The sequence below is a fragment of the Nicotiana sylvestris genome, chromosome 5, assembly GCF_000393655.2.
Source record: "Nicotiana sylvestris chromosome 5, ASM39365v2, whole genome shotgun sequence".
Classification (NCBI taxonomy): domain Eukaryota; kingdom Viridiplantae; phylum Streptophyta; class Magnoliopsida; order Solanales; family Solanaceae; genus Nicotiana; species Nicotiana sylvestris.
Window position 1 is genome coordinate 56,777,758 of NC_091061.1, and position 11,212 is coordinate 56,788,969.

Below are 11,212 nucleotides of genomic sequence, written 5' to 3' on the forward strand. Positions count from 1 at the left end.
TTCTGTCCATCTTTTTCTGCAGACAAGTGGTATCATTGTGGACTTGCTCAAAACTCTGTGCCATTTGTTTTATTGCTGGAGTATTTGTTGGCTATACACTGAAGCGTAGGGTGCGGCGATGGGCTTCCAAACTTCTCAGGAGATTGAAGGATGAATAACTTTCTGAGATGTAGAGTTTATGATTTTTCTTTTTTGGTAGGTAGGTTGTGATTCTATTATCAATTATGCATGACAAATGTCCAAGTGTGATGATACTAATTTTCTCTATGTTGTAGAGAAATTTTGTTTGAATGTATCATTGAATATTTGATATAAGAAGAGTATATTGACTTTCTAAGATAATACAAATTACCTGAGTTCTTCATGGAAGTTCAGAAAGTTATGATACTTTATTTGATCTCTTAAAAAAAGTTCCTTTTGCTTTTCAGACTGAGTGCTCTGTTCTATTAGTAATTTTTTTGATAAGGGTCTTCCATGTGTAATTTCTGATACGTCATTGGACTTCTCTTTTGACAGAATGAAAAAGAGAAACAAAAATAGAAAGAAATACATCAGCAGGCTTTACTAATGACTATACACAAGAACAAACTTACCTTTAGCAATCACAAATTTTATGTACAAATAACAAAAGAAACATCCTATTGCTGCTCAGAAACCTTGATACTATGAATGCCTTGTAACTTGGTGCCCAAACGAAGCAGATGTCCCTCTTTTTATTTCCTTATTATTCCTCTTGCCCCTCTTTCTGTAACTGTTTTTTGCTGTCCTAACAATTGCAACTTATTGATCTTTGCAAATGCTCTGAGAATTTGATACACCATTCTTGGCATGCAGCACATGAGATGTGTATGATGGTACAATAATATGGCTCTTATGTATTTCTGTAAAATGATTACTTTAATGAAATTTATAGTCTTCTAGTGAAAGAACTCTCTTTCAGCGTAGTATCTTGTTTGATACTTGCATTTGCATTTCTCCTAATCGATGTACATGTATGATGTATCACAAAATACTTAAAAAATTAAAAGGGGAAAAAAACACTTGGCTTATAAGCGAAAATTTCTAATATCAGAAGTTCTCCTTGTGGAACTCGAAACGCGTGGATGTCTTGTAAGTTAATTCTTGTGATAGCTTCTTCAACTCCTTTGCCAAGACAGGCATCCCGCAGTAGAAGACTCCTGCAAATCTTTTTGTTAGTGAATTTACTTTGATTATTTTCAATCTCCAGTTTCATTTTGCAGTTTTGCTTTTTAATTTTGAGTTGTTCTTTTGTTTTTTGGCTGTGGTTCTATTTCTATTCACTTTTCATTTTGAATATTCAATGTTAACTGGGAAGTGCCTGGTTGGATGTTCCACCTTTTAAATGCTTTAAGAAGCTAAGTACTTTCTGCTATTAGTTGATTTAACTGTTTGAATACTTCATGAAGTACGAAAGTTACTATCCATGACTTCTATAATAGCTGACCTATGCCTTTCTAAAGAAACTTAAGATATGAGTCCCTGTTGAATATTGGATGCTATTAAACCGCTTGATGATGTGTTATCATTGTAGAGTTCTGTCCACTATCTTCGTCTAATCAACGACCATGTTATTCTTTGGATATAGCAAATATTGCTGCATTTTTAGATTCTTCGCCATGCTTGTATATAATTTTTATATTAATTATTATTTGTCTCTACTATGTAATGATATTCGTTGGAACAAGGTTGTTTCGTTTTTGTGGCTTGTGACCATTAGCTCTAGAAGGGATCAAGCAAAATCAGGTAGGAAGCATCATTTGTTGGAACTGCCCATGCTTAATAACTTATCATTGTCGAGATTGTAGAAATTCTTTACCTACTGTCGAATAGGGATGTTTTAAAGCTATTCTCTTGAATACTTCCATCCATTTGGGCCTTGCAAAATGTGTCCTCACCTGCAATATAATTTGTTTTGGTGTCAGTACTGTTGAATTGCAATCTTACTATCTTCTGTTCTATTGTTGAAGACCTTTCATAAAGGTTTGGCAGCTATATAGTAGTAAAACCTTTTCTTTTTTGGCTGGAATCAAGTCATTGAGCTAAGCCAAACACCTTTTTATTTTCTTTTTCATTTACTTGTCAATTTGTTTTTTCTTTTACATTTCTCTTTGAGAAGCTGTGGAGAGGGTAATGATGGATCATACCCTAGTGCCAGACAGGATGTCTACGCCATGTTTTGCGTGATTAAGTGCCTGGATCATGGTGATGAGAGTTGATCTGGCATCACCCTCTTCATAAACACTCGTTAGATAATTGTGCATCTCTATCAGACCCTGTTCCATTACCAGAATACAGGAGATAACTGAGTCAATTAACAAAAATAGACCAACATAGAACTCCAATTAGGAGGAGCGAAGAGGGGTGGGCAGTTTAAGGACATCTATCAAGAAGTATGTGTCTACTACTTTGTGATCCGTCTCTGAAACTTCATTCATCACTCCTTTGAACCACTCAAAGGATCCAGGTTCTCTGGTAACCCAGTAAAAATGTGCACTTCTTATCCTTTGTGATTTCTTTTTTACACTTGATGTTGTGCTTGAAGAGACAAAACTTGTCCAGCTATCATCTGATGCGCTAGTCTCAGTATTCAAATCCTGAAACAGCATCATGGAAGAAAGATATTTAGTTGGAGTCTAGATTTCAACATTATTGCTTTGAATTTAATGATGAAGTAAGATTTAGTACGTTTTCATGTGGTCTTGTATTGTTCAATAGATCCTTTAGGATACTTATAAAAGGTGTAGCTCCAATACCAAGTCCTACAAGAAGCAAGGCATCATAATTTTGATAGTCTTGTGCTGGGGCACCGTAGGGTCCATCGACTAGCATTCGAGGTAAGCTGCGTCATACATAGAATTTTTAGACCTTAGAAGGGAAATCTTGATGTAGGTTTGACCGGTCAGAAGTACAGGTAAAGTTACCCTCTTTGATCAACATTTTCACGTTCTTCAAACTTTGCTCGACCAACTACACATGCTGAACTTCTATCCTCTGTGAATACCCTCTTAAGTTCTTTTGTCCAGTCACCTACAATTCGGATGTGAACACTGAGATAGTCGTCTCCTGGTGCTGATGTTATAGAAAATGGATGCCTGGAGAAAAGTTGAGATGTACGTTTAATGCCTGTTGGTGGAACAAAGTCAGCTTGAATGTGAAACAGCCATACCTACCATTCAAATGAGGATATTGTTGGGCACTGCAGGAATATGTACTGGCCGCTCTTGTATTTGAAGCCATCTGGTTTTGACATGATCAAGCTTAAGAGATCTCCTGGAAGTACAGAAACCTGTAAGGTCCGAAAATCAATTCTTCATTTGTTTCCTCCTATTTTTGTTCTTGATCTTCCTCTCTCTATATTTTTAGGTGGTTATACAGTTTAACTTTTGGGGCTAGGCGATTGTATTTTCCCAAGAATACAAGAGTAGTTAATGAATTTCATCTATTTACCCATATGTATCAGTATCTTGCTTTTAGTTCGCCAGAGGTGAAGGCCTCATTAGTAACTTACCTTCAAGATTTTAACTGCATAGTCTTCTGAACGCCATATTCTCAAACTCCTCTCTGCAATGTAGAGGATTAAGGGAATGGAGATATACATCCATGTCTGCAATAGTTATCAGCGACACATTGTCGGCATATAATCAATGGAAAAATGTAAATAAATTTAATGTTCGATTTGCACTAATTCTCTACATAATCCGTACCGTTTTCTGATACCATTTGTGGACAAAGAACAGGAATGTTCCATGTAGTATTAGCAATACGTAGACCAATGCCAGAAGGTGGTGAGAATACCAAAATGCGTTGAAGCCCGTTAATCGGTTCAGGGGGGGTGGTAGCTTCAGTGTGCTCCTCCTGAAGCGTCGTGTTGCCAGTGTGAAAGCTATAGTCATCAAAGTTACCATAGAAAGACCAGTTATGCCTTCAACACCAATCAAAAGGCTTCTGTAAGTTGGCTTTAACTTGTCAAAATCAGAAGCTACGAGTGCAAATTTTTCTGGCGATGAGTTAACCAGATGGGGAAAATCACACGCTAAATGGTTGGCTGCATGAAGTATTATGCCAACAGCTATGGCATGTGCAATAATCTGCCAAGTTGATGACACAGTTAAGAAGAATATGATACTATTGACAAATTCAGAAGAAACTCAGGTATGCTGTGTTTACCTTGTGAAAATTGATGTTGTCATCAAATGGAATAAGTATCCTGGCTCTTGTTGACCGTAACCTAGTTAATATGTTTCGACAAACTGGTAAAAGGATTAGTGCCATGTTAAACTTGAGAGTCTCTGCAGCTCCTTTAGCTGTTGCCAAGCAGTAACCCATAACTTGAAATGCTGCCATTTGCCTATACTGCAAGAATTTCCAAGTGAAAAGTGCAGTCATTGCCGACAACCATAGCAGCAGAATCCAGCCCCTCTGCCAGTTATCTAAGACAAGGCATTTGAGGGCACAACTTGCTTTCTTTACTATGATGTTGGTCTTGCTGATTCCTAGGTTCTGACTCCATTCAAGGGTTGTTGTGCTTAAAGGTCTGCTGTAGCTCATGTAGTTGTCCCTTTGTAGAAGAAGTGTTTCCAACTGCCATAACTGAATGAAAAGGCACATAAAGAGATCTTATCACTAGCAATTCTAACCCAGTTGGTACATGAATTAGATAGACACATTTGTGTTCTGCTGATGCTTAATTATATCTTCTAATGCCTAGATAAAATGATGACTTGATAGTTCATAGTGGAAGTATTCTGATGTTGTTTGAGCTTGAAGCTGCATTATACGTAGGCTGCTCCGTAGTGATAAGTTCAAGCAATTATTAGAGAAGAAAAGGAGAAAGTGTTAATTCCTTTCTGTTCTTTCATTGGTATGAAGTTGGAGAAACTTAAGAAGATAATTTTCTCGTATTTGGTGGCAAATCCAAATAAGAGATTGTGTCTGCAGTAGCACTTTGCAAAATGACTTAAAATCCTAAATATGCCTGCGCTTAAATACTCTTGGGAAATAAGGAGGGCAAGTTAGTAGATAGTAGGTACGAACTTTCTTTATCTCTTGTTATATACCTCAATGTAACCGAGACCTTCTGGGTCTAATTCCTCCATTATTAAAGAAGCATACTCTGCTGCACATTCCTTCAATCTGGAGAGCTTATTTACTGAAGCACTCAGCATTATCAGCTGGTGAAGGAACAAGAAGAAAAACATTAGTGAATAGTGATAATTCAAAATGTAAGACTTTGTACATGCTCAACAGCGAGTTACTTATCATCTTGAGTTTTTGACTTAAACTTACTATATATATCATTACTGGTAATAACTTGATTGTGGAATTCTCTTCGTTACCCTTATCGATGGATGAGATTTGCGAAATTGGTTTACAAATACTACTTCCTTCGGTCTACTTTAATTGATTTTTGTTGCTTTCACACGTATTAAAGAATTCACTTTTTAGCAATAATTAGAACAATAAAATTGACCATATTAACCTTAATTTGTTCATTGGAAATATAACAAATATTCCTAAACTCTTTATTACAAGGGCAACTTTGGAAACAACAACAACAAAAACCTAGTGTAAAATCTTACATAGTGAGGTCCGGGAAGGATAGTATGTATGAAGATTTTACCTCTATCTCGTGGAGATAAAGAGGTTGTTTATATAAGGGCAACTTTAAAAAAAAAAAAGTTAATTCGCTTTTTTATATCAGAAAAAATCAAATATCGTAAACCTAAAAATAACAACACAACAACAACCCAGTATAATCTAACTTAGTGGGGTCTGGGGAGGGTAGTGTGTACGAAGACCTTACCCCTACCCTGGGGTAGGGAGGCTGTTTCCAAGTAGACCCCCGGCATCCTTCCCTCCAACAACTTTCCACCTTGCTCTTGGAGAGACTCGGACTCACAACCTCTCGGTTGGAAGTGGAGGTTACTTACCATCAGAGCAACCCCTCTTGTCATCGTAAACCTAAAAAAAGGGCAAAAAAAAAAAAAAATCAACTAAAATGGGACCGGAGGGAATATTAGGTAGCAAACCCTAAATAGGATTTGTATTCCCCAATAATTTAAGATGGCCGTATTCCTGATGGAAATTACACAAGTAATAATATGGTCCGACCAAAACGTGACCACTCTTTTTGTTTTTTCTTTTCGTAGTTCACCCTTTTTTGTTTTGATTGAGAAAGTTCAACCAATGATAATCTTACCTCTTGAACTTCTTCTCTCGTGATTCTCCCATCTCCATTGCTATCAGCCCTACAATGAAAACACGATATTGGTCATTATTCAAAATGTTGAGAGTTGAAACAGTGAAATTATTAGACAACAATAAATGTTTGCACGGAGAAGTGTCTACGCTAAGGGATTCTTTCGTCGAGAAACAAGCTATCCTAGGCAACTTCTGTATTGTTATCCCACTGTTTCATATGGATAAAAATAACACTAAAATTTGGCGATAATTAATGCGGAAATTAATTATACCGTGATTTTATCTCAATCAAATTGACATAAACTCATCATTCAAACTGACATAAACTCCTCTCAAATTTAATTCGTCGGAATTAAATATCTCATGTCCTTCGTACCAAACGAGCACTAAGAGTAAGAGTGAATTGATTGTTGACTTGGAAATTGAGATTGTCAACTTGTTGAAATTGACCAAATAAGGGTATGAGGCCGTAGATAAAAGAGAAATTTACGCAATCAGGTCTTGTAATGTTACATTAAAAATGTAAAAAAAAAAAATTCCCTATATTATTGGTGTATTCTCCAATATCACATGTAGCTTACTGTTAGGGCCTGACTCTTTGTCATCGGGCGTGGCACGGCCGTGGCAAGGATTTGGGCGTGATGGCCTTGTCATTGGCCTATGTACGGGCAAAACGATCATGCAGACAACGGACAAGACATTGTCATTGAGGGCTGTTGTGGGCAAATATTGACCAAGGCCTTGGGACAGGCAAGGCGCGCTTGGTAAAGGCTTGACAAAGCTGTGTGGACAATGTTAGGGCGGCGTGGCACGACATGCATGCCAAAGTCAGTGGCACGACACTTTGGGTTGTGGCAGCTAAGGGCGGGCTAAGCTAAGGCAAGGCGGAAATGCGGGACGATGGCAAAGGCTTTCAATAGCTAAGGCAAAGCTATGTGAAGGAAAAAATAAGCAATGGCACGAGGGAAATGAAGGTTGACATGGGCAAGGCAGAAACTCGGCCAAGGCAGTGTGCGGGCGGCAACGGCGTCGGGCATGTGCGGCAAAATCATGGGCGGCGGATTGCGGGCATGGCATTGGTGCGGAGCAATGTCAATATGAGCCAAGGCTGGGCGCAATGCCAGCCTTGGGCGTGATTCAGCTGGGCAAGTGAAGATGGTACATGCAATGCACATGAAAAGTAGTTTGGCGGTTACCTTGTCATAACCTCTTTGTACCATGACTGATTTATGCTTGTATCATTATCCCATTTCGTGTATATCATGTCCTAAGTAATTGGGGATGTCAACTGCATGTTAAGAACAGATTTAGTCTTAGCCCGACAAGTGGCAAAAGCTGTAGACGACAAGTGTCATTGTGCTGTCAAGTTCTAAGGGCTGCCTATATGTTATAAATAGGGCCTTTGGACTTAGTCAGATGTGGGCGGATAATTTCGTGTGAAATTATAAGTGGGAAACAAGAGTGAAACGTGAGGGTTTCAAGGTGTTTCAAAAGGGACTAAGGCTAGGCTTGGGCAGGTCTTAGTGTTGGCCAAGAACGACTTGTGTTCTTTGTCAAGAGTGGGCTGTGAACGACTTGTGTTCATAGCAAAGTGAGGGGTCCTTTGTAAATTTTCAAAATTAATGCAAATGTTGAGATTTTCCCGTATTTGCTGTTGTTCCTATTGAATTGCTGCCTAAAAATCGTTAAAGCCAAACTTGCTGAAAATTGGCTAAGTGTTTAGGGAAGGTTGTGTCAATTGCACCACTTGACTGCCGCGCGGGTGTGACTTTGGACGGACCAAAAACGCCCCCGTGACACTTACCTTATGCTATTGAGGTTCTTGTTTTTGCATTTTATTTGTTTTATGTTCTCTTTTCCCCCAACACACCCTAGGTCCTATAAAATTTTCTGACTTACCTGTTACCTCGTATGATTTGAGAAAAATGGGGTTATTGACGTATTAGATTGTCAGAATCAGATTATATTACAGGCGAGAATTCAATGCACGTGGGCAATCTAATTTATTTGACAGAAGAGGACGATAAAGATTTCGTATGGCAAGCCGAATGCACGCTTACAAACAAGTAAAAACTGGGGAAGAAGAAGACAAGTGGAAACCGAAAAGTATAGAAGATGAGAGAGACACACACACATGTCAAAGAAAATCTGAAGTCGAGCGTCAAAGCTTTGGTCTGAAATCTGCAACCAAAATTCGTGAAGCTCTGCTTTATTTATCTTTACTGTCTTTTGTCTCCGTCGTCGCACCAATGCATCAAAAATCCCCACCGCAAACTCTTTTGAATCCGCCATTCCTGCACATACACCACCGTTATAATTAAACACGTCTGTAATTTTGTCTCAATTCAATATAAATATACATTTTTAGAACTTCTAATTACGTACTCTTATATAATTCAAGTTGAAGATTATTAGTAGTACTATGTAACACCCTTTCACATGTAATAAGAATATTCTTAAAAATCTGTGGTGATGTGATATTTGTGTTACTATAAAATTATATCATAAATTTAACCCGTGGGGACTGTAGTGAGATGGTTGGTTTCTCTCCATTATTAGTCGGAGATATTTTAAATTCGTTGGGCAAGTAGTTATGAAGGAAAAAAAAATGAATGTACCAAACTACCAATGCATTCACCGAAATCTTCTCTAGCGAGCAAACCATCCTTGGCCAAAGCATCGAAGCGCGTCTCAACTTTTCCCCAAAGCTCATTAATGTCAGATTCACTCGTGCTCTTGCTTATAAATCTCAACCCTCCAAGCGCGTGCCGAGCACTCTGTTTATTCCTCACCACCTGCAATTTCGATTTCATCTCCTCTCGCGCCGATAAATTCGTCATCAGCTGGTTGCCATGAAAATGATGGTGATCATCACTTTCCGGTGATCTCAGCCACTGGAATTTCCGGCAAATTCTGGAAGCGATGACAGATGCATACGTGCTGTTTGACGGAATTCCTATGGGAGAATGTTCTTCTTCCGCAGCAGCAACATTGGTATTGTGTGGTGAAACTGGTGTTACACTACACAAAACAATGGAATTATCATCAAGTTCTAGCCTGACCTCAACCATGTCTTTGTCGTTGTTTCTCTGTAAATCGTTGAGGAAAATCGGCAACATTGCGCCACCAACATGCTCCGACGTTTCTGCCGTAGAATCATCTGGCATGTCAAAGTTCCGGCTGTAACTGGATCGCTTTGAGCTACTAGGAGATGACCTCAAAAATGACATCAGCTGCATTCGCGCTTCCGGTAGTAGTAAATAAAGCTTTTTTAGCTTTAGCTCTCTGCGTTTCAGTGCTTATCTGCTAACTGCTAATGGATATACAACTGGTTTTGCTTTCAGTAGTCTCAAAAAATTTCTAAGTTGGGGGCTAAAATGACGTGCTAGAAACAAACGCATCTCAACCGATCTCTCTAACATGAATTCCACGCTTTCTGATTTTGCTCTTTCATACACATTCGTGCCATATATAGAGAGAGAATTAGAAAGAGTAGGTGGGATTTGTTTGAAAAGTTCTTTGAAGAATTATATCAGCAGCCGGGTGATCACATAACAAAATTGTAACTGTTGTGTAATATATTCTTAACACAATGGCCTAGCCAGGCAACTACGTGCCAACATATTGGTTTCATTTACTACACTTGTAAATGAAGACTTGGTATATTTTAGGATTTTTATTTTGTGTTTTACACTTTCACACAAGTTGTGTAAGTTTTTCTTTTTTCTTTTTTCACAAATTAATGGGCCAAAATTTGCAATCCAAAAGTGTAAGATTTGTCCACTGTCCCCTAGTTTGTAAAACAAAAAAATCACCCACAACTTGCGAGACACTAAATAAAGTTTCTGGTATCAATCTTTGTGACTTGTCAAATGAAACTGATGGTAAATTCTTCTTACGTTATAAATATATACAACTTAAAATTCATAATAGTATTCTAGGTTTTAATTCATCGACCTTTTATATTGTAAATTTTGATTCGATCTCTCTATTAAATTAACCTTTTGACATTGCTTTATTTGTATTCTTCCAGTATTACTACTATAATCATTAGTCAGCACTCTTAATATTGTGGAAATGATTTAATATAAACAAGATTAAAATAGTAAAGAGAAGTTAATAAAAGTTGCAATCTAGTGATGGCATTTTCTGATTTTCACCTTGCGCCACAGGCTATATATATTCCCCTAGCAGGTAAAGAAGGGAAAGAACATTTATTTTTAAGTTAGGCGCTCTCACCTCTTCTAAAGATAGCATATACTCTTCAGAAAATAGAGAAAATAGGCATTTATTGTGCATGCCTTCTTTTTCAATTAAGTAGGCCAAGTAGAATACCAAATATTAAGTTGTGCAATGTTTGATGAATTCCACTTTTTTTTTTTTTAGCTAAAGAGAGCATCAGGAACAGTTAGTCGCGTAAGAAATCCTTTGTGAATTCTGATTGTGTCTCAAATCAATGGAGGGTTTTCCAACCGATAGGGATATATAAAACCACAATTAAATTTCTATCGTAATACTAGTTTAGATGGATTCAAAAGTACTCATTAGCTAATGGCGGTTAAAGACAAGAAACAACGAAGAAATTGCCGAAAAGTATGTTTACCCGTAAAACAGTACAATTGAATTTGCAACATGATTTACAGAAACATGAATTAAATTGATCTGAGAATATCAAGTAACGAAGAACAAAATTGAATAAAATAAGAATAATTGAAGGAAAAACAAGTCGGGGCGTTGAATTGAACTTCACCGAAAACAAGAATAATATCAGGAACAAAATTCTAGCAGAGCAATGTTTAGCAGAATAAGAGAGTAATATTAGCCTTTCTTCATACAAGTATACCGTGTCCTTCAATGAGTACAATTTTTTCTATTTATCATAGCTAAATTAAGGGAGACAAAATTCCCATATCAAGCACCTTTTAAAGGTGAATAAAGACCCCCTCTTGATGGTCGTATAACGGTTGTGTGTAAATGCCAAGATACTTTG

General features: G+C 37.6%; 1 protein-coding gene across 2 annotated transcripts; it reads right to left on the reverse strand.

Annotated features, from left to right (window-relative positions):
- Positions 1-576: 576 nt before the first annotated feature.
- On the reverse strand, positions 577-9,942 carry LOC104220309 (respiratory burst oxidase homolog protein E-like). 2 transcript variants are annotated; one of them, XM_070174401.1, is made up of 15 exons: positions 8,849-9,942; positions 8,355-8,516; positions 6,221-6,269; positions 5,952-5,982; positions 5,079-5,192; positions 4,189-4,611; positions 3,726-4,109; positions 3,530-3,625; positions 3,192-3,307; positions 2,943-3,113; positions 2,707-2,860; positions 2,427-2,615; positions 2,166-2,294; positions 1,838-1,916; positions 577-1,178 (listed from the first exon to the last, which is right to left on the reverse strand). In XM_070174401.1, the coding sequence occupies exons 1-15, from the start codon at positions 9,459-9,461 to the stop codon at positions 1,069-1,071; spliced, it is 2,820 nt and encodes a 939-aa protein (XP_070030502.1). In that variant the 5' UTR covers positions 9,462-9,942; the 3' UTR covers positions 577-1,068. The 2 variants fall into 2 exon arrangements, with proteins under 2 accessions (XP_070030502.1, XP_009769453.1); XM_009771151.2 differs by lacking the exon at positions 5,952-5,982 and having other exon boundaries at positions 8,357-8,516; positions 8,849-9,941.
- Positions 9,943-11,212: the final 1,270 nt, after the last annotated feature.

Excerpts from the sequence above, each read along its gene's own strand:
- LOC104220309 (XM_070174401.1), bottom strand. The coding sequence starts at position 9,461 with ATGCAGCTGATGTCATTTTTGAGGTCATCTCCTAGTAGCTCAAAGCGA. Across the intron at positions 4,110-4,188 it reads ACAACATCAATTTTCACAAG|ATTATTGCACATGCCATAGC; the intron begins GTAAACACAGCA and ends TCAACTTGGCAG. Across the intron at positions 2,861-2,942 it reads GAAAATGTTGATCAAAGAGG|CTTACCTCGAATGCTAGTCG; the intron begins GTAACTTTACCT and ends TGTATGACGCAG.